Source organism: Rhea pennata, chromosome 26 (assembly GCF_028389875.1).
Source record: "Rhea pennata isolate bPtePen1 chromosome 26, bPtePen1.pri, whole genome shotgun sequence".
In the NCBI taxonomy this organism is placed as follows: Eukaryota; Metazoa; Chordata; class Aves; order Rheiformes; family Rheidae; genus Rhea; species Rhea pennata.
In genome coordinates, this window is record NC_084688.1 from 2,140,044 (window position 1) to 2,162,303 (window position 22,260).

General features: G+C 64.5%; 2 protein-coding genes across 3 annotated transcripts; one reads left to right on the plus strand and one right to left on the minus strand.

The window, feature by feature from the left end:
* Positions 1–907: 907 nt before the first annotated feature.
* On the plus strand, positions 908–10,189 carry GPR179 (G protein-coupled receptor 179). The gene is made up of 12 exons (XM_062595353.1): positions 908–1,410; positions 1,517–1,625; positions 2,754–2,860; positions 2,978–3,170; positions 3,277–3,345; positions 4,060–4,169; positions 4,263–4,501; positions 4,747–4,885; positions 5,382–5,487; positions 5,645–5,791; positions 6,128–7,442; positions 8,472–10,189. Exons 1-12 carry the CDS (start codon positions 923–925, stop codon positions 10,187–10,189), a joined length of 4,740 nt encoding a protein of 1,579 aa, XP_062451337.1. The 5' UTR covers positions 908–922.
* A 4,320-nt stretch (positions 10,190–14,509) lies between these two features.
* Positions 14,510–19,502, minus strand: MRPL45 (mitochondrial ribosomal protein L45). 2 transcript variants are annotated; one of them, XM_062595656.1, is made up of 8 exons: positions 19,429–19,502; positions 18,193–18,388; positions 17,588–17,705; positions 17,101–17,199; positions 16,412–16,460; positions 16,111–16,260; positions 15,866–16,039; positions 14,510–15,017 (listed from the first exon to the last, which is right to left on the minus strand). In XM_062595656.1, the coding sequence occupies exons 1-8, from the start codon at positions 19,483–19,485 to the stop codon at positions 14,958–14,960; spliced, it is 903 nt and encodes a 300-aa protein (XP_062451640.1). In that variant the 5' UTR covers positions 19,486–19,502; the 3' UTR covers positions 14,510–14,957. The 2 variants fall into 2 exon arrangements, with proteins under 2 accessions (XP_062451640.1, XP_062451641.1); XM_062595657.1 differs by lacking the exon at positions 15,866–16,039.
* Positions 19,503–22,260: the final 2,758 nt, after the last annotated feature.

Genomic DNA, 22,260 nt, shown 5'->3' on the forward strand with positions numbered 1-22,260 from the left:
TAGGACCTGGGCCCCGCCATGGGGGCTGCACCGCGGCCCCAGCCCCACGCCCCCTCGCCAAGCCCTTGGCTGGTGGCGCAGCAGGAGTTAACCGGGAGCCGGTGGCAGGTGACCTTATCTGGGCCCCATCCTGGCTGGCTGCTGCCGGGAGCCGAGGGGGGGGCGGCGCGGGGAGGGGGGCTGCTGCCGGGAGGAAAATTCCCAGCCCCGTTGCCATGGCTTCCCATCAGGATGCGCTTGCATCAGGACCGGCCCCCGCCGGAGCCGGGGGGTGCGAGCTGCCGGGGGGGCCCCCGGCCGGGCGCCTCGCCGCGGAGGGCCATCCGCCGGGATTGCACAGCCGCGGCATCAGCGGGAGGCGTGGAGCGGGGCGGGCAGCGCTCCGGAGCCAGTGACGTCTGCTCCGGCACCGGGAAAGGAGGAAAACAGGAGGCAGAGCGGGAGCCCGGCGGAGCCGGGGCGATGCGGAGGATGCTCGCCCGGCCCTAGGGGTGCCGGCCGCCCGCTCCGGCCCCGCGGCGGCTGCCGGGGCCGCGCGGCAGCCCGAGCCCCGCTCCCGGCCATGGGGCTCTGGCTGTGGCCGCTGCTCTGCTGCCTGCACGTGGCGCTGCTCCGCGGCGGGGGCAGCTCCCCGCAGCCCCGGCCGCCGGCCCCCAAAGCCAAACCCACCCCGGGCCAGGAATGGTTCTCGGCCTCGCCGGCGCCCTGGGCTCCCACGCCGGAGCCGGATCCCCAGGGCTCGGCGGCGGCGCTGGCGTTCCTGCGCTCCGGCGACGCGCCGCGGCTGGCGCGGGCCAACTGCAGCCGGCGGTTCGCCGCGGCGGGGCCGGGGGCCGGCGGCGGCGGGGGGCCCCCGGCGCCGCTGCGCGCCGCGCTGCGGGCGGCCGCCGAGAGCCTGGCGCACGCCGCCAACTTCCTCAACATGCTCTTGCAGGCCAACGACATCCGCGAGGCCAGCCTGGCCGAGGACGCCGAGTGGTACCACGCGCTGGTGCGCAGCCTCGTGGCCGGCGACCCCCGGGTCTACCGCGCCGTGCTGGCCTTCGACGCCCACCCGCTGGCCTCCAAGCCCCGGCTGATGCTGCAGGCCACGCAGGAGAGCGCCGAGATCCTGCTGCAGGACCTCTCGGCCGCCGCCGGCCGCGGCAACCTCAGCGGCGACCGCCGGTGGTTCGACGCCCCCGAGCCCCCGCGGGGCTTCTCCCTGCGGAAGCGGCTGCTCCGCAATGACCTCCGCAGCCTGGAGACCCCCAAGTGGAGCCGGGGTGACGGCTACGTGGGCGACGCGGGCCACGTGCGGTGGTCGCCGCCGTTCCTCGAGTGCCGCGACGGCAAGTTCCTGCCCTCCTGGATGGTCACGCTCTCCTCCTCCTTCTACGGGCTCAAGCCAGACCTCAGCCCCGAGTTCAAGTAAGAGGCGGCCGGCGGCGCCGGCGCGGTTTGCCCGGGGGGCTGCTCCGTGCGCGTGCCGGGGCAGTGGGGGGGTCCCCGGCGCTGAGCGGGACTCTCTGCACAGGGGCGTCGTGCGGCTGGACGTCAAGCTGCAGGACGTGCAGCTCGACCCCTGCGCCAGCGGGCCCGGCTGGTTCGCCGACACGCACCGCTGCGACCTCAACAGCACGCAGGTATCGCCCCGGCGCGGCGCGGCACGGCACGGCATCGCACGGTGCAGCACGGCATGGCACCCCGCGGCGCGGCTCCCGCTCCGGGCTCCCGCTGCGCATCCCTCCCCGGCGGCTCAGCGTTATCCCCTCTCCGGCTGATCCATCTGCTCCGCTCAGCTGCTCGCGGTGCCGCGGCCCGCGGGGTTTATTGTGCAAATCTGCCTGCCCCCGCGGCGAGCGCCGGCGTGTGACCTGGCTCCCGCCCGCCGCGCGCCCTCCCCGCCGCCCCGGCTGCTGCGGGCTCGCCGGCGGCGGCTCGGGGCACCCCGCGTGCAAGGCAGCCCGGCGCCTTTCCTCCCGTTCTTTGGGTAGCCTCAATTTAAGAACGCGTTAAAATGCCTTTTCGGAGGGCTTTCGCGGCCCCTTGGAGCTGCGCGGCCGGGATCGGGGCTCTTGGCGGTGTCGGGGGGTTACTGCCGGGGCGGGAGCCCCCGGGCCCTGCGCGCCGCTCCACGCTGCGGCAAACGCTGGCCAAATCCCCTTCCCCAGCGTCGGAGAAACCTTGGAGATCCTCTTTCTGAAACTTTTCCTTCCAGCCCCCTGCAGGTAATTCCCACCAGCGGGGCATGGTTGCACGCCCTGCCGCGCTCCAGGCATCTTTTCAGAAAATAACTGCACCCAGAAAAATTCCCAGCAGGCCAACGGGAGCGGAGACCCCCCGGCGTGCCCGGCCATCCCACGGCATTCCCGGCTGGCACCAGCGCCGGGGCCGTGCCTGCTCCCCGGCAGCCCCGCGGCTCCCCCCTTTTTTCCCCTTTTCCGCCCCGTTTCGGCGCCGGGCCGTGGCGGCGGGGTCTCCACCGCCGGGGATTAGCGCGGCGGCGGCCGCTGCGCCCTGCCGCTGCCGTCACGGCGGAGCCCGCGCGGCGGGATTAGTGCGCTTTGCTGCATTAGGTGTCCATTTAGGTTTTAGGGAGGGATTTGAGGGCCCGGCTTTTGCTTTTAATTCTTAAATGTTTAACCACTGCTCTGCAGGCACCGCCGAGGGGGAGGAAGGCACGCGGGGCTGGGGCCGGGGCCGGGGGGGCCGGGGCCAGCGCAGCACCCCGGGGTGCAGGGGGAACCCTCGCCCAGACCTGTCTCCTTCAGTGTGTCCCCCAGGAGAGCCGCGGCTTCGTGCTCGGGAGCTACCTGTGCCGGTGCAAGCCGGGCTTTTACGGGGCCGGCGGTGCGGCCGGCGGCGCCGGGGCAGGTGGGTGCCGCCATCCCCGCGCCCCGCGGGAGACGGGCCGGGTGCGAGGCGGGCGGTGGGGATCTCGGGGCGATGCCCTAACCCGCGGCGGCGCGCTCTGTCCGCAGGCGCCCCGCGGGAGCTCGGCGCCGGCGCCCGGCGGCCGGCTGGCGTGCCGGCCCTGCCGGCCGGGCTGCGCCGCGTGCGTGGACGACGCGCCCTGCTTGATCGAGGAGGCCGGGGCGCTGCGGGCGGCCGTCCTCTCCTGCCAGGCCGCCTGCATGCTGGCCGTCTTCCTCAGCATGCTCGTCTCCTACCACTTCCGAAAGAGCAAGGCAAGGCGCCGGGGCGCCGCGCGCCGCCGGAGGATGCTCCGGCCCCTTCGGGCGCTGCTCCGGGCTCCCCGCCCGCGCTCACGGGCCTGTTTGCCTCTTCCTGCAGCGGATCCGGGCGTCGGGGGTCATCCTGCTGGAGACCATCCTCTTCGGATCCCTCCTCCTCTACTTCCCCGTGAGTATCCGGCCCTCGGAGAGCCCTGGGCCGGTGAAAGCCCTTGCACACTCGCCCGCCGACCTCCCTCGGCCGCGGACCTCCTCGAGCTGCGCGGGGCTGGGAACGGCTCGCTCCCCTCTGCCCTGCCCCCATCCGAGCGGCAAACGGCCCCGTTACCCCTAAATCCTAACGAGAGCCCTGCCTGCCGGGCACCGGGACGCCGCGGGACGGGGAGGGCGCTGCCGGGCGCCGCGCCGCGCCGGTCTGCAGAGCCCAAAGCCGCCCTCCTCCCCGCAGGGCAGGAACCTGCCCTCAAACCGCCCTCGGGGGCAGCTCGGCCTCGTTTCTAGTTGTGCTGGCTCGGCCTCCGGCGGCTGCGCTGTCGACCCTCTCCGCAGCCCAAATCCCTTTTCTCCCGCTGGCCGTTGGAATTAATCCCCCTCTAAACCCCCTCTGCCTCCTGCAAGATCTGCAGCATCTGCCCCAGGGCAGCGGGGAAAGTGAGAGTGGGAGCGTTTCCCCAAAGCAGCCGGTGTCCAGGGCCTGCAGCAAGACGGGGCAGGACCGGCCTGGCGCCTGCATCCGCTTTGTCCCATGCAACCGCCTCTCCTGCCTCGGCTCTGTCTGCCCCAGCCCCTTCTCCACCCCCGGCGGCGTCCGAGGGCCGTGAAGCGTCCGGCGGGGCCGGCAGGGCCCCTCGCGCGCGCCGGCCCCGCTCTCCTGCTTTCCCAGGTGTTCATCCTGTACTTCAAGCCGAGCATTTTCCGCTGCATCGTCCTGCGCTGGGTGCGTGGGCTGGGCTTCGCCATCGTCTACGGCACCATCGCCCTCAAGCTGTACAGGTAACCGTGAGCCGAGGCGGCGCCGGAGCCGGCGAGCGGCCCGGGCCCGGGGGGCGCGGGGGGCATCCTGGCTCACCCCTGGGTGCCTTGCAGGGTGCTGAAGGTGTTCCTGTCCCGCACGGCCCAGCGGGTGCCCTACATGAGCAGCGGGCGGGTGCTGAAGATGCTGGGGCTGATCCTGCTCCTGGTGCTGTGGTTCCTGGCGGCCTGGACCGTGGGGATGCTGGAGAACGTGGACAGGAACATCCCGCTGGTGATCCGTTCCCAGACCGCCCGCGGCCTCCAGTTCCACCTCTGCGGCCACGACCGCTGGGACTACATGATGGTGATCGGTGAGCGCCGGCTCGGCCGCCGCGGTCCCTCCCAGCCGGACCCTCTCGCCGCCCAGGACCCCTCGGCCGCAGCTCCCAGCCCCAACGCGGGGCACGGCGCGTTCGTCTGCTTGGCGCTTTGCTTTGCCCCCGGCTCCCCCGGCGGTTCCTGGGGTTCCTCCTCCTCCTCCTCCTCCTCCTCCTCCTCCTCCTCCTCCTTGTCCTCGTGCCCGCGCTCAGCGCTGCGCCTCCCGCTCTGCCCCCAGCCGAGATGCTCTTCCTGCTGTGGGGCAGCTTCCTGTGCTTCGCCACGCGCTCCGTGCCCTCGGCCTTCCACGAGCCCCGCTACCTGGGCATCGCGCTGCACAACGAGCTCCTCGTCTCCGCCGCCTTCCACGTGGCCAGGTGAGGCACGGGGCGCCGAGCGGAGCCGCGATCCGGGGCGCCGAGCCATGATCCTGGGTGCCGAGTGGCTCCGGGGCGCTGAGCGGAGCCACGATCCGGGGTGCCGAGCTGCAATCTGGGGCGCTGAGCAGCTCCGGGGCACTGAGGGGAGCCACGGTCTGGGGCACCGAGTCACACCGGGGCACGGAGCAGAGCTGCGACCCAGGGCGCCGAGCGGCGCCGTGATCCGGGGCGCCGAGCCGCTCCCGGGTGGATGTTGCCTGCATCCCCGGCAGGATTCACTTCCCAGTCCCCGGCACGGGTCGGACACCAGGGAAACACCGAATTTGCTCCAAAGCGGCCGCCCGCGGGCTGCACCCTCCGCTGCCCGCCGGCGCCAGCTGCCGGCACACCCGGCGCTTGCGCGGCCCAGGAAATACCCCGTCCCGCTCCCCGCAAGCGTAGGGATCCCCGTCCTGGCGCCGCAGGGCACCTGCGAGCCCCTGGCCCCTTGCAGGTTCGTCCTGGTCCCCTCGCTGCACCCCGACTGGACCCTGCTGCTCTTCTTCGCGCACACCCACGCCACCGTCACCATGACGCTGGTGCTGCTCTTCGTGCCCAAGGTGAGCGGGCACGCGGGAGCCAAGACGCCAAGGGCGGCTCTCGGCGCGGAGGAGCGTGGGGGGTGGGGGGGGATCCCGACCCCCGGACCCTCCGCCCGCGTTTGGCCGAGCGGGCAGGCGGCGAACGCGCGGCGACCCGGCGCCCCTCCGCCGCCAGCTGCTGCGCGCCGGCTCGCCGCTGCGCGAGGAGATCGCGGCCGAGGTCTACGAGGACGAGCTGGACGCGAGGCGCTCGGGCTCCTACCTGAACAGCAGCATCGCCTCCGCCTGGAGCGAGCGCAGTCTCGACCCCGATGACATTCGGGTGGGTGGCACACTCAGGACCTTCTTTTGACGCTAGCTATGCGGCCCCGCGCAGAGTAAGAGCTGCTTTTGCAATCTTTCCCCTGCTGCAAACCAGACGGGGTTGGGGGGGGGAGCGAGCTGAAGCGGGGGGGGGGGGGGGGCACGAGCCGGGCGCAGCAGCGAGCCGGGGGCGCGGGACGGACCGTGCCGGCGTCGGGGGGACGGGGAGCGACCCGGCGCCGAGACGGGGCTGCGCAGGGCCGGGGCGCCGCTCGGTGCCGCTCTACGTGCTCTCCTGTGTCCCCCCCCCCCCTCCCCGCCCCCCGGACCCCGTCCCCGGCGGCCCCCGGCGCAGGAGGAGCTGAAGAAGCTCTACGCGCAGCTGGAGGCGCACAGGACGCGGCGGATGGCGGCCAGCAACCCGCACCTGGCCAAGAAGCGCGGCTCCCGGCGCAGCCTGGGCCGCTGCGCCCTGCGCCGCCCCGCCGGGCCGCCCGAGGCCGAGCGGGACGGCGCCGAGCCGGCCGGCCGCGGCGGCCGCGGTGGTGGCAGCCTGCGGCTGCGGGAGGGCAGCCGGCGGCGCCGCGCCGCGTCCTTGCGCAAGTCGCGCAGTGCCGAGGACCACGCGCGGCCGCCCGCCTCCCCTGCGAGGAAGACGGCGGCGGCGGCGGCGAAGGCTTCGGAGCCGTCCGACAGCGAGTCGCTGGAGGCCGCCCCGCTCGTCTGCAAGTCGGCCAGCGCCCAGGAGCTGGCGGCGGCCGGGCGGCCGCGGCGGGCGCCGGTGCGCAAGGCGCTGAGCCTGGCGGCCGGCGCCGGGCACGAGGCTGAGCTCCCGGCCAGGCCGGCGGCGCGCGAGAAGCCGGCGAGGCAGGAGCGGCCGGGCGCCCCGCGGGACCCCGGACCCCCCGGCAGCGGGGGCGGCGGGGGCTCCCCGCGCCGGGGCCGGGCGCGGAGGCATGTCACCTACGCGCCCGTCAAGAGCGCCAGCGCGGACGGGGCGCTGCGGCCGGGGCGGGTGCGCGTGGCGGTGCGCAGGACCCCGCCGGTGCCCCCCGCGCGGCTCCAGAGCCTGGCGCCCCCCGCGCCCCCCCCGGCCCCGGCGCCGGGCTCCTCGGCGCCCGCCAGCCCGCCCCGGCCCCGGGAGGAGACCTGCAGCGGGGAGCAGCAAGCGGCGGGGGCGGCGGGCTCGGGGACGCCCCGCGGCGCATCCGGCCCCGGCACCTCCGCCCCGAGAGCCTCCCTCAGGAGCCTCGGCTTAGCCCTCAAGGCCTTCAGCCGCTCCGGAGGGAGACGCGGCGGGAAAGGGCGAGGAGGAGGAGATGGAGGCAGCGGCGGGGAGACGCCCTGGGCGGCGGCGGCCGCATCCCTCAGGGGCCCCGGCCCGCGCGAAGAGGCCGGCACCGCGGCGCAGAGCGCGGCCCTGGGCGGCAGCGGCGGCGGCGGCAGCCCGGCGCGGGAAAACGCCGGGGACGCCCGCGGGAAACTCGCAGAGGAGCCCGGCCCTGCCAGCTGCGGCGCCCTGCGGCCGGCCCGGCACGAAGCGCCGGGGCCGCGTGCCATCCCGGCCCCCGGGAGCAGCCGGGAAGCGGCGGAACCGCCCCGCGGAGCCACCGGCCCCGACCGCCGCGATGCTCCGGCGGAGGCTGCCGAGGAGCCGGAGGCCGAGGCTCGTCCCGGGGAAGCCCCGGGGGCTCCGCCAGGAAGAGGCTCGTTATTCCGGCAGGAGGCAATCGCGTCCCCGGAGGCGAGAGGGCCGAGCCCGGCGAAGGCGCCCGAGCCCGTCTGCCCCTGGGAGAGCCAGGACGCGGCGGACCCAGCGGCGCGGCGCGGCGCGCCGAGCCCGGAGCCGCGCGGCTCGGGCGCCGGGCGGGCGGGGAGCGGCGAGAGCAGGAAAGCAGAGGTCTGTCCCTGGGAGGCGGCGGCGGGCGGCGGCGGCGGCGGCGGCGGGGCAGCAGCCTGCCCCGGGGACGCCGGCGAGGTTCAGCCGGAGAGCGAAAGGCTGGAACGGGACAGGACGAGGCTTTCCGAATGGGCCAAGAGCATCCGGCCCAAATCGCTGGGTGTGCTGAGAGCGCGGGAGGGCGGCAGCAGCCGGCCGGCGCCCGGCCGCCCTCGGGGCAGCGCCAGCGCCGAGGCGGCCTCGCCGGCGGCAGCTCCCCGAAGCCCCGAGCGGCCCAGGATGACCTGGAGGGGCCCGGAGGGCGCAGGGAGCGCAAAGGTTTTGGTTTGTCCCTGGGAAACCGACGGCGATAAAGCGGAAATTTGCCCTTGGGAAGCGAGCGCAGCCTTATCCGACGCCGCAAAGTTACAGGACGGTCAAAGCGAGACTTGCGGAGCGGGGAAAGGCGTTTTCCCACGGGGAGCTGCGCCGAGGGACACCAGCGACGCACCCAAAGTCGCGGAGAAGGGGAGCAGCCGGCGGGAGTCCGCCCGGGCCGGGGCGGAGGGAGCAGGCGCCGGCCTCGCCGCTGAGAGCCCGGGGGAGCTTCCTTCCACGGGAGCGGCGGGCAGCACGGAGAGCGGAGCAGCCGCCGGCCGCCCGCGGGGAGCTGAGGATGAGCCTCCTGCGACAGCCGAAACCAGCCCCGGGGGAGCGGCTGCCGCCCCGGCAGGCAGGGAGAGGGCCACAAGCGGGATTTCCCAAGGGGGAAACCTCCCGGGATCGGGAGCGATTGACGCGACCGAAGCAAATCTTGCAGGAAAGGGAACCTGCCCCTGGGAGGCGAGCGAGGCCCTGCCGAAGACAGAGGGCAAAGAGAAGGAGAAGGAGCCTGCCGACAAGCGCACCACGCGCCCGGCGGCGTTCGCCAGCCCGGGGAAAGCCCTGGAGAGGGGCAGCGGCGAGCGAGCGGCCGTGTGCCCCTGGGAGAGCCCGGGCTCGGCGCAGCCGGCGGCAGCCCCCCGCGCCGGGAGCCCGGCTCTGCCCGGGCCGCCCTCGAGGGCCTCCCAGAGCCCGGGGACCCTAAAGGCCGAGGTCTGTCCGTGGGAGACGCGGGAGAGCGAGGACGGCAAAGCGGAAATCTGCCCCTGGGAAGTGGCCGCGCCTCCCTCGGATCACGGGAGAGCCAAGCAGGTTCCCGGGCGGGCGTCGAAGGGGGACAAGCGCATCACGCGGCAGGCGGCGTTCGCCAGCCCGGCGAAGTCCCTGGAGGGGGGCAGCGGCGAGCGAGCGGCCGTCTGCCCCGGGGAGAGCCCGGGCTCGGCGCAGCCGGCGGCGGGGAGCCTGAAGGCCGAGGTCTGTCCGTGGGAGGCGCAGGAGGGCGAAGGCGGCAGTAAAGCAGAAATCTGCCCCTGGGAACTGGCTGCGCCTCCGCCGGCTAGAGAGAAATTAAGGCGGGCGGAAGGTGGTCTGCCCGCAGGGAGCAAAAGCACGAGCCCAAATCAGAGCGTCTTCAAAGAGAGCACGTCCGAGAAGGAGAAAGGAAGCAGAGCGCGCGGGTCCGTCTGCCCCTGGGAGAGCGCGGGCACAGAGGACGCCTCCGCCGTGGAAGGCTGGAAAGCTGCTTCCAGGAAATCGGAAAGCGCAGGGAGCCTGAAGGCTGAGGTCTGTCCGTGGGAGAGCCCGGACACGGAGGAGCCGGCCGCCCAGCCCTCGAGGAAACCCGGGAGCCAGCGGGCAGACGTCTGCCCGTGGGAAACCGCGGGTGCCGCTGCCGGCGTTAGAAGCGACGTCTGCCCCTGGGAAGGGACGGGCGTCCCGCTGGACGAGCCAGGCCGAGAGGTTCCCCAGCGAGCAAGGGCAGCAGGCGCCTTTGCACGGCTGGAGTTTGGGAGCAGCCAGCGGGAGTCCGTCTGCCCTTGGGAGAGCATGGGTGCGGAGGAGCCCTCCCTAAAAAATGGGACGGGGAAAGGCCCATCCAAGGGGTCCAAGAGCACGGAGAGCAGGAAGTCTGACATTTGCCCCTGGGAAGAAGCAACAGAGCCCAAAGCCGTGGAGAAAGCCAGCGTCAAAGCAGACGCGCGCCCACGGGGAGCAGCGCCAGCGTCCCCCGCCGAAGCCGGAAAGCCGGTGCCAGGAGCTGGTGCCACGTCTCCGACGGCCCCGCTGAAAAAATCCAAGGGCAAAGCTGCAAGTGAGGCTGAGCACAAGCCGCTGTGCCGCATCCTGCCGGGCGTCCAGCCCCCGCGGGGCCCGGGCCGAGGCAGCAGCCCCAGGGCCGCCTCGCTGCCAGCGAGCGGCAGCCGCAGCGCTGGCACAGCCGCGGTTTGTCCCTGGGAAGCGGAGGCGGCTCCCCCAGGCCCTGACAAGCCCAGCCCGGGAAGCAGCAAACCCTCCGCAGCGTGTCCGCGGGAGGCGGAGAGCGCAGACCCCATCCCGGCCCGCCGCGGGCAGGGCAGAGCCGGGGAGAGCCCCGGGCACGGAGGCGGCGGCGCAGCCCAGACCGACCCAGACGTCTGCCCCTGGGACCACGAGTAGCTCCCTTGGCCCGGCCGCAAGCTGGGTGCACACACAGCTCCTGTGAACGTGGAGGAAAGGTCCTGAGCTGAAGACTGCTTTGGCTCCCGGCGCAGCCTGCTGCCCCTCTGCGCGGCGCTGGCCGGGACAGAGCTGCCGGCAAAGCCCGCGGCACGGCCAGGCGCCCAGCAGCTCCGGCTGGACTCCAGCACTCGCTGGGGACCGGCACGGAGGGGGGAGCTGCCTTTGAAGAGCTCGAGCCATCAGCAGCCTGCAAACGCCCCCACCCGTGACAACCCCGGCGCTGAGCGCTCGGCACCCGGGCAGGGTACCCGCGTGAAACCGTCCACGCCACCAGCCTCCCTCGCCTCCGCACATCGGATGCAAAGCTGTAACTTGCTGGCTAAAACCACTCGCCCACAAGCAGCTGAGCAGCCTCCTGCCGCGCGGGGAGGCTGGTGCCTCCGGCGCGAGGACGCACCGCGTGCCTGGCGCCCTCGCAGACGCAGTCCCGGGCAGCTGCGCCCAGCGCTGCGCCGCTCTGCCCGATACCCTGGGTGCAGCTCTGCCCGATACCCTGGGTGCAGCTCTGCCCAATACCCTGGGTGCAGCTCTGCCCCGAGCGGCACAGCCACGGCTAGCCGAGGTTGAGAAGCCTTCTGCCCGGGTGCCGCTGCCTGACGTTGCTTTTAGCACTCGCTGCTCTGGCTACGTGGAAATTCCTCAGGTTTCCCCCGGCGCCCACCTTATCTCCGCTCCCGGCTGAAGGCCGTGCCGGCACCCGCCAGCCCGAACACGGAGCAACTTGTCGCTGTTCTGCCTGCTTGGTGGCTGCAGTTCCTTACAGGACCAAAGCGTGCCACAGAATTTTGCTTCTTTTCTTCAAAGAGCCACTGACGTTAGCGGCTGAGGGAAGAGGATGCACAGAGAAAACTCACGCTGGCAGCCAACGAGGTAGCACGGAAACGGCACGACCATCGGCTTCGGCCGGCGATTTAAGAGCTGATGGGAGCTGGCAGCCGCAGCGAGCCCCGGGCTTGGAGGCTCAGGCGTCACGTTCTCCATCACAAGCCAAGTGAAACCAGGGGAGAGTCAAACCAGAGCAGCAGCAATGCAACTGGGAAGGGAGGAAACCAGCTTTCCAGGTTCCTGCAGCCCAGCTGATCTCCCGCAGCACTGCTGTCATCTGCATTTTAAATCAGGGGGGATTTCTATAATCACAGCCACAACTGGCCAGGTTCTGAAGCCTGGGATAAAACGCTGCTGTTCCCAGTTAGCCTCACAACAGGTTTTTGTTTCCCTGAGACTCAAAAGCATTCGATTTTAGGTGCCCTCTGAAGTTGCTGAGCCAACCACAGGACTTCCACGTGTGCAAATCAAACCTTTCTGCTCCGGTTTTGTCCAGCGATGCCAGCTCCGTGCTTGAACGCTGCGATTTGGCAATTCCCACCACCATCTCTGTTCCCAGCAGCCTCTGTCCGCCTTTCATCCCGGGGGGATAAACCAACGTGCGGCTCGTTCCAGTGCTCTGCTTCTAGAAACCTCTCCCTTTGCAAAGGCCGGGATCGGCGTTCCCAGCAGCGACCTCCTCTCTGACTTCTCAGCGCTGCTACGCTTCTAGCTCTGCAGGAACCCGGCTGTAAAGGTGTTCGTCTGAACCAGCACCACCACGGACTTTTCAAAGCACCTTGTCCCTACTGTTTGCTTCTTCACGAGTCTGCGCAAACATGCCCAAAGTTCACCTTCCTGCATCGCAGGAGATAGTTTATTCCATCAACATTGCCGCTAGCACCAGCAAGCCTTCGCTTTTGCTGCCCACCTGTAGAAGTGCTCAATGCTTTTACCATCCCACATTTCAACTGCTTTCTGTATTCACACCGCCCATCTGCGGGGCAGAGATGCTGACAGCCAGGGCAGATGCTGAGACCACAGAGGCACCGTGCGGGGCTCTGGGTTTGCAGCTACTCCAGCTCTTCTGGAAGGGGTGAACGTACTTCCTGCTCTCCAGCGTTGTTTGGCTGGAGATGGAGCACTACAAGCAGAGAGCAGCGCCTTGACCTCAGGACAAAGAGCAACAGAACAGTTTTCCTCACCATAAAAGAGGTGAGCAGTAGGCTTCATGGGCATAAAAAACAGACAGCAGAAGTGAATGTTCCAGTTCTGTCCCCAGTTTCCGCACGAGACTGGTACTCAGAGCTCGTCCCATCATCCTTCTGCCATTTACTTCTCCTGTCCTTAGCAAGTGGCATTGTTGTAGCGTGCCGTGATCTTCTTCAGTGCTGAATGTCAAACGAGACCATCCACTCGTGTAAAAAAGTGTATATACAGAGAATAAAATTATCTACAGTGTGTACACTGGCTGATTTATGGGGTGCAGTTAAGATATCAAATATGACTAAGGAAGAGGTACAACAGAACCATACAAAGCTGCAAGGCTGTAAAGAACATCAGGAACAAAGCGGGTTTAGCTGCAGCAATTTGAATACTAACAAAAGAGATGGGGAGCTGCACACTGCTAGACTTAAAAAGAAAGGCCATTTCCCAGAAACCTGCCACTCCATCAGAAGGCATTTCCTTTTCATTAAGAGCCAGAAGAACCTTGTTTATATTTTATAGATATCGGTTCCAGAGTCACAGAATCACAGAATGGTTGAGGTTGGAAGGGACCTCTGGAGATCATCTAGACCAACCCTCCTGCTCAAGTAGGGTCACCTAGAGCATGTTGCACAGGATCACGTTCGGGTGAGTTTTGAACATCTCCAGAGAAGGAGACTCCACAACCTCTCTGGGTAACCTGTGCCAGTGCTCTGTCACCCTCATGACACCACTGAAAAGAGTCCGACCCCATCCTCTTGACACCCTCCCGTAAGGTATTTATAGACATTGATCAGATCCCCCCTCAGCCTTCTCTTCCCCAGGCTAAACAGGCCCAGCTCTCGCAGCCGTTCCTCGTAGGGCAGGTGCTCCAGCCCTCTGATCATCCTTGTAGCCCTACGCTGGACTCTCTCCAGTAGCTCCATGTCTCTCTTGTACTGCGGAGCCCGGAACTGGACACAGCACTCGAGATGAGGCCTCCCCAGGGCTGAGGAGAGGGGCAGGATCACCTCCCTCGACCTGCTGGCAACACTCTTCGTAATGCACCCCAGGAGACCATTGGCTTTCTTGGCCACAAGGGCACATTGCTGGCTCACGGTCAACTTGTCACCCACCACCACTCCCAGGTCCTGCTCTGCAGAGCTGCTTTCCAGCTGCATGGGGTTATTTCTCCCTAGATGCAGGACCCTGCACTTGCCCTCATTGAACTTCATGAGGTTCCTCTCCGCCCCGTTCTCCAGTCTGTCCAGATCTCTCTGAATGGCAGCACAGCCCTCTAGTGTCCCAGCCACATCTCCCAAAGTCACATCCATCCCTACTTGTATGCTGCCTTAGTCATACCGGACTCAAACCAGACAGCTACTGCTAATTTATTTTAGTTCCAAGCCCAGGTCACATATGCTGGAAGTGAAAAGAGATTCAGTGCTCCAGCACATGAATGAAGCGTAGGCAGAATACTCAAGATAGAAGGTGCTTTCAGGAAAGGCAGATTGTGACACCCCTCTGGTTTCCAAAAAGATAAAAGGGATTCCACTGCCAGCTCCTCTTCCAACAGAGCGTGAAGATGGTATTTTGCCCTTTCAAAAGAACATCATTCACAAGAAACACTGCAAGTATAAGGAGTCGTAAGTCTTACTGCATGATGTATAAAATCTCTTTCAAGGAAGAAGAAAAAATGCACTTTGTTTTCCAAAGCTAGCGAGAGTCAAGTCAAAAAGAAAGACCACTTGAAAAAAGAAATGCTTAATTATTTGGCAACTAGTGAGTATTTGCTCTGTAAATAGAAGTAAATTTAGCTTATCTAAGTAAATCAGGGCAGGAATAGATTAGTAGAGTGCAGTGGCTTATCCCCAGCCATGGAAAAAGGTAAGCGTTTTCTGGACTCATACAGCCTGCAAAACCAGGAAACCTGACGTGAATGTCATCGTGTCCACAGGATGGTGCCAGCCACTCACTGGCAACATCCCGTTAGTGAATTCATGAGCATCTGCAACATGCTCATGGGGTGATAGGTCACCTATGAGAAATGCTGCCTTCCAGGCAGACATTGACACAATTATAGACCTTAGGAGTCAATAATTTTATATTAAATTATTAAGGCTGTGCTACAGCTCCTTTGGGAAGCCATTGCAGTACCCACCCAGGAAAATTTCATTCGAAGCCTGCTCACTGCTACTCTCCATTTTCTTAAAAAAAAAAGTGCCTGGGAATCCAACAGAGGAAGACAATTGGAAAAGAAAGCACCAATACCCACTCCCACAAATTTTAATGAAAGTCCATCAGGTCTACAGCACCTCCTATTAAAGTGCCAAATATCCCTAGTTTAGACCCCTTCTGCTGTCAATGGCCCTCATGATGCAAATTCAGCACAGAGGTTTGCCTAGAGAGTAGTCCTGAAGAGGACAGAATCTTCGTCTTCACATAAATGCAGAGGGGTTTAAGATGCAGTACACTGAGCATACTTGAACAGAGTAAAGCTCTTCTTGGAGGTCATCTGAATCCCCCTCCCAAGCCCCTCTCACTGCTGTAAAGGCAACTTCTCAGTGGCTACAGTCCATTCCCAAAGATGCTTTGTTTGTTGATTTGCCCACTGGAAAAGCACAGCTATGTCCAACATGCTACCCCAACAAATATACTCCACTTCTTCCCTCCAGAATTGTTTGTAACATTGCATCTGTACAGGCTGTGGAATTTCTTATTTGATCTCTTCAAACTCTTGTGAGGGATTCAAGGTCGGGCCAGGAATCATCACCGTCTGAAAAAGCAAGAAATGGAATTAACAAGACACAGAATAGCTCTGAGTTACTGTAACAGGAAATTTTCATGCCTTCTAGAGCATGAGAAAGGGTGAGCAGGGGGTTCTGGCAATGCAAAGGTGTTGCACAGGAAGATGACCAGATGGTAGCAGCATGGGGGAGGAACAGGACGACATCCTTGGTACCCAGACTATAGTTCTTATCTCCTTCCTCTCTAGGACCTGTTTTTAGTAACACAGGAAAACAGGACACCTGCACCAATTTGCCAGACTATGTACAGGGAGTAATAATCCCAGAAATTATCATATACACATCAAATAACTTCAGGCTCTTATTACATCTTGCCGGTTATCCTAAACCAAGTGTATTCCACATTTTCCAAAGACTTCAACTACCCTATAGACTTTGTGAAGTCCCCAGTTACCCCTGCAAATTAGGCAGAGGAAGAAAATCGGCCAGATTAAAATGCAACTTGCTATGTAGTTCAGAGAAAAAAACATGTCTCATAAGCCACAGTGAGATCTCTTTTACATGACATTAACACCTCTAAATTATTACACCGGGCTTCCCCAGTTACTTCAGAAGCCTCTAGGCAATATCTAACAGCCGGACAGAGCAAGACAGCTGCATCCAGGCATAAAGCCTCCGGAGCAGCAGAAAAGCTGTTGCTCATAACAAGGACAGAAGCACGTAACTGGCAAAGACGTCCTGGGATTCAGTCTAGTGCCTGGCAATTATAACACACAACGGCACAGCTTTGTTTTTGTCCAGAATTAACTAGGGACCTTTGTTGCACAGACACAGCCCAGGAACCAGCAGGGCTGGTGCCCACTCCCGGGGGCACTACCTTCACAATGGGGTCCTTTGGTGGAGCCCACGACGGAACGATCTTGCCATGCATCCTCCATGTGCCGTATAGGTTGACCAAGTGCCTCTCAAATACAACGTACTCCAAAACATCCTTGGGCACCTGCTCCCCACCGTACATTAACCGCCCAAACCGGTCATAGATTGCTAAAGTCTGTAAATAGAAACAAGAAACGTGTTGGGCTGGTAGCAGGCTGGAGTCACAAGGGGCACAAAGGGACGTACCTGTCGAGTGTGCATCCGCACTGTCACTTGGCCATACAGGTTGCCTTGATTCACCATGCTGTCACATCGAACATGAACCACCCTTGGAGGTTCCAATGACTCTACAAAACTCCACCGGATGGTCTTATACCTGTTCCCACGGACCATTTCCTATAAAGAAAACAAAACAAAACAGCAGCCACTTAGAGTGCACTGAATGACAAGAAAACTACTGTCTACAATGAAGCATTTACTCATTAGCTATTTCTCAGACTTGTACATTACCTCCCCACTCTACACTAACACCCAGATAAGTATTTACCGAGTAGCAGCGCTCTGTCACCAAGGAGTGAAGTTTCTGCTTGTTAAAACTGAAAGAGAAACACACCCAGTTACTCAAATACACATATCAGAAAGACACTTACTCACAAGGTCCTCCTTCTCCAGGAGGTACACAATACATTGGCCAAACAGAAAAAGCTAAATTCTCAGCTGTGATCTCAGAGCTAAAAAAGAACATAAATGCAAGCTAGTTGACAAGATTTCAGGGAAAGACATGACAACATCCTTGAGAAGTCAGTTATGACCTAAATGTTTTATTGATGTTTGGAATTGTAACCAAAAAAGATGCAGTTTTGAAATTTGTTCTATTACTGGAAAGTGGAGCAACACTGCACATCCAAACAATTTCCTACAGCATGATTTGGAACAGCACCAACCACCCGCACTCTTCTGCTGATAATACTGAGGACGCAAAAGCTAATCTCCTTAACAAGTCAAGTCAACATGAATTTTCCATATCCTGTCTTTCATTATCAAAAAATGAGAAGGTTGTAACCAGATTTCTAACGCTATTGCCTCTTCGGGGAGAAGACAGCAGGATAAGATAAAGTCAGAGAGGGAATATAAGGATCAGAAGCACAAAAAAAAAAAAAAAAAAAGACCCAGCAGGCACATAGGCAAATAGAAACAGGTACTACATAACCCCATCAGTCAGAGAATGGGTCTTACTTCGCCAGGGAATTGTGAGCTTCAGTGAATATCTCTTGTGCCTTCTCTGGAAAGGTTTTAGTGCTGAAATTTGGATCATGATCTTTTACCTTCCGCAGACTGAAAAGACAAGAAAAACTCTACATCAAGCAAGAACTATTTGGAAGCTCCTCATATGTTTATGACAATAATCTTATCCAGTTCAAGCCCAGCTTTTACCAGGAAGCAACTGAACTGGAGACTCCCCGCAAACACCTAATCTCTAGGTATTCATAAAACAAAAACACTGCAAGTGCAGTCTGCAATCCCAAACAGCCCACAGAAGCCAGTGCAGGTTGCAACCATTCATGCTAGGAGAGATTTTCTCATCAGAGACTCCTGGTTAAGTGATATAACTGCAGCAGTGAAAGAACCATGTAGAAAACAAAGGCATGATCTATAAGACTGAATGGAGCATGGAGTTGGTGCTCCAGAGGTGCCACCAACTAATGAAAAGGAGAGTACATACGCTAACTGGGAGACAGCACTCTGCTTGAACTTCTCCACCTTTTGCTTCAGCCCCTCTTTAGACAGAGAAGTCAAGCGAGCATCACCTTCAGGGGGGACGTATGGGTCAATAATACCAGCTGTATGAAATAATAAGAAAAGTCAGGAAGAGACACCACAATGGCAAAAGGCTACATTTCAGAAGCAACAAACAGACAACACCCTGGCTGCTGACAGCTGAAGAACCAGGATTCCTCCCTGAAAACATTCGTGAGATGAAATACAAGCACAAAGGCAACTGATAACAGGCACCTGCCACTACTGATAAGATGCGTTAAACTATACACCCTCCTTCTCTTCTATACAGTTCCAGGAGATGAGAATAAGACACAGTCAGCAGGAGGCAACATGACCTCCCTTGCTATTTGTGTTTCCTAGGCACAAAGGAACCAACAGTCTGACACATTTCTGGGGTAAAGCAGGGCGGCTGTCACCCCTCCCTGGGCGGCAGGGCGAGTAAGTCAGCCCGTTGCAGACGAGACAGGCTGCTGACAATGTCATGCTGTTATTTGGTTAATAACTCTATGCTTCTACCTTGCATTAATTTTGCCCTCAAGAAGTGATCACCTGTGCAGGCCAAATAGAAGGTCCGTTCCACATGCTCCTCAGGAACTACAATCCTTGAGGCTCTGAGTTTTTTCTCCTTCTCTTCAAGTGACTGTTCTCTGTTCCAGTTGGGGACAGAGAACCTCCGCTTTGTTCTCACAGGGACAACAAAACAGGTCGGAGCTGCTCTGGCAGGACAGAGTAAAGATTCCACACCCTAAGGAAGAAAAATTACAAAGTCATGCAGTTCGCCCAACATCCTTTCACATCTACAAAGGGCAGAGCAGGGCCCCTGCTGAAAATACCCGAACAGCAGTCTTGGCTGAGCAGGAGCGTGCTCGGGGACAAATTCTCACCATCTCCTGCCTGCTGGAACTGGACCGGAGCCCCAGCCCCCCATGCCCAGCTCACACATCTTCCCCACGTCCTTCCCCACAGCCCCCTCCTCTCTTCTCAGCAGCCCTCCAGCACTGCAGCCCCTCACCCCCCCCCTTGCTCTGTAGCTCCTCAGCCCCATCCAGCACTCACCCTGCCAGGCCACCCCCTGCCTTAGCCCACAGCTCCTCATCCTCCCATTGCCTCTTACTGCTGTCAGCCTCACTGCAGAGTCTCTTCTTGCAGCCCTCCTTGCCCCACAGCACCTCCCCACAGCCCCTCATCCCATAGCAGCAGCCCCATAGCAGCTCCCCACATCCCTCACCCCACAGCCTCTCTGCATCTCCCTACATCCCTCACCCCACAGCCCCTCTACACATCCCTACAGCCCCTCTTCCCATAGCCCCATAGCAGCTCCTCACATCCCTTCACCATCTCCCCACATCCCTCACCCCACAGCCCCTCTGCATCTCTCTACAGCCCCTCATCCCATAGTCCCATAGCCCCATAGCAGCTCCTCACATCCCTTCACCATCTCCCCACATCCCTCACCCTACAGCCCCTCATCTCATAGCCCCATAGCAGCTCCCCACATCCCTCACCAGCTCCCCACATCCCTCACTATCTCCCCACATCCCTCACCCCACAGCCCCTCTGCATCTCCCCACATCCCTCACCCCACAGCCCCTCTGCATCTCCCCACATCCCTCACCCCACAGCCCCTCATTCCATAGCCCCATAGCAGCTCCCCACATCCCTCAGCACCTCCCCACAGTCTCTCACCCCACAGCCCCTCAACACGCCCCCGTTTCCTCCACGCCATGGCCCTCAGCAGTCCCCACAGCCCAGGCCGCTCCCAGCGGCGCCCCGCTCCGCGCCCACCCGCCGACAGGCCCGCAGGCCCAGGCGGCCCAAGCCCGCCGCCATGGCGGCCGCCATCTTGTCGCCGCGGGGCCCGCCGGGAAGGGGGCGGGGCCGAGGCCGCGCGCGGGCGCGGGCGCGCGCGGGGTGGGGGGGGGGGTAGGGGCCGGCGGGGAGCCCGCGCCGCGGCGGCGAGTGGAAAATTCCAGTGCTGGGGGGGGGGGGGGGAGGCCCCGCCCCCGAGCGCGCGGCGGGGAGGTCCCAGGAGAGGGACCCCGCCATGCGCCGTGCATGGGGTGCATGGACCCCCCCCCCCCGGTGCGATGTGCAACAGGAGAGGGACCCCCCCCCCGATGCGCCGTGCATGGGGTGCAGGACCCCCCCCCGGTGCGATGTGCAACAGGAGAGGGACCCCCCCCCCCCGATGCGCCGTGCATGGGGTGCAGGACCCCCCCCCCCGGTGCGATGTGCAACAGGAGAGGGACCCCGCCATGCACCGTGCATGGGGTGCAGGACCCCCCCCCGGTGCGATGTGCAACAGCAGAGGGACCCCCCCCATGTGCCATGCATGGGGTGCAGGACCCCCCCCCCCGGTGCGATGTGGGTGGGGGGAGCTCCCCCCATGCATCATGCAAGGGTGCGCAACGGGCGACAGGCGAGGCCCCCCCCCCCACGCACCGTGCGCGGGGTGCAGTGTGCACTAGGCGAAGGGCGCACTCAGCGAGGGGACACGCTGTGCGGTAGGCGAGGGACCCCCAAACGCGTCACGCAAGGGGGTGGGTGGCCCCCACGCAGTCCGACGTGCCTCGGCGAGCCCCCACGTGCCCCTTGTGCCCCCCCCCCCCCCCGCCCTGTGCTGCCCGTGTCCCGGCACAGCACCCTGCCCTTGGCGCCCTGCACTGCATCAGCCACCAGAGAGCAACCCCACATCGCGCCGGCACCGCCGCGCTGGCACCCGGCCTCGCTCGGGGCCTCCCTCCTCCTCCAGCGCCCCGCGGGCTCCGCAGGGTCACGCGTGCCATGACGAGCGCGAGGTCTCAGCCGCGCCAGGGCAGCGGCTGCACCAGCGAGAGCGCCGCGCTGGGCTGCAGCGGGGGGAGGGGGGGGGGGAGGAGGGTGCCCCCCCTTGCACGCGCATGTGCACCTCCCTGCTCCCCCCTGCACGGTGCCGGGAGGCAGCGGGGTGCACGGGGCTGGGGGGGTGGGGGGGGACGTCCGTGGCACCCCGAGCCGTGCAGGGCGCCCGCCGAGCAGGGCGGCGCTGCCTCGCCGTCCGGCTCCCGCGCGCCAGGCTGCGAGGGAGGAATTTTTCACGGCTGATTAACCACTTAGGGGGAGCGGGAGAAAGCAATCGGGGACGGGGAGCGGGCAGGAGGAGGGATGGGAGGAAGGGAAAAAATTCCAACCGCCGGCTGCAGCGCGGCGGCGTTCCCGGCCGGCCGCATCGGTCGGCACGGCGGCGGGCGGGAGCCCGAGCGGGCTCGGCCGGCTTTGCAGGCTGCACAACCCCCCCGCGACCCCGTCCGGGCCGGCGACCGGCTCCTCCGCCGCCGCCTCGCGGCTCCCGCGCCTCGTGCACCGGGAACGCCGAGGCAGCCGGGAGGCGGCCGGGAGGGGCCTGGCGATGCCCCCCCCCCCCCCCCCGGACAGATGCCCGCGGCGGGAGGGATCCCCAGCAAAAACGCCCCCCCCCCCCCCCCCGGAGCGCCTGTGTCCAAGGCCGGCGACGGCCCCGAGCCGCCCCGCGGCCCCCAGCGCCGCTCCCGCATGCCAGAGATTCCTGCCCTGAGCCGCCGGCCCCGACCCGCGCGGCCGGATTAGCTCGTGCCCTCCGGCTGCTCCCGCTCTCGGCAGAAACGGCAAAAACTCCGGCACGCGCCTCCACCCACCCCTTCCCCTTGCTGGAGCTGAGCCGCGGCACCGGCGCGCGGAGCTGCCGTGGGACACAGTCTCCGCACCGGCCTCCACGGCCTCCCAGCCTCCACGGCCTCCATGCCGGCCTCCACGGCCTCCCAGCCTCCATGGCCTCCTGGCTTCCACAGGCTCCAGGGCCTCCTGGCCTCCGCACCAGCCTCCACGGCCTCCAGGACCTCCCAGCCTCCGCGGCCTCCATGCCAGCCTCCACGGCCTCCTGGCCTCCGCACCAGCCTCCACAGCCTCCAGGACCTCCCAGCCTCCGCGGCCTCCATGCCAGCCTTCATGGCCTCCCGGTCTCCACAGCCTCCGGGCCTCCCTGGCCTCCGCGGCCTCCACAGCCTCTGTGGCCTCCATGGCCACTGTGGCCTCCGCGGCAGAGCTGCAGGGCGGCGCGGGCAGCGGGACGGCGGCTGGCACACGGCGCCTGCCGCCCTCGCGCAGCATCACGGAGGCCGCAAAACCGATCTAACCGGGGATAAACTGAAGGCCGTTGGCAGCCCGGTGCTTTCCTGCCCCGGCGTGCGCTTCTGGCCACACCGGCACGGATCGGCACGGATCGGCACGGATCGGCACGCTGCCTGCGGCGGGGAGGGGGGCATCAACGCGCCTTCGCGCCTAAATCACGGGGTGCGGGAGAGCGACGCAGCCGAGGGCCTGGCGGCCGGAGAACCGGGCAGCGCGGGACCCGCGCCTCCCACACACGCGCCCAGACGCCACGCGGAGGGGCAGGCGGCCCGGCCCAGCGCCCGGGAGCGCTGCAGGCATCGCTCCGGCTGACGCGGGACGCGGGAAAAGTCCGAGCCTGCACGGCGTGCGCACAGCCCGGCCCGACTGTTTGCTCAGCGCTTGGCGAAATAAATCAATAAAAAAGTCCTCTGCAGAGAGAACCTCACGCAAAAGGCCGGGGCCCAGGAGGAACGGAGCTCGGGAAACGTT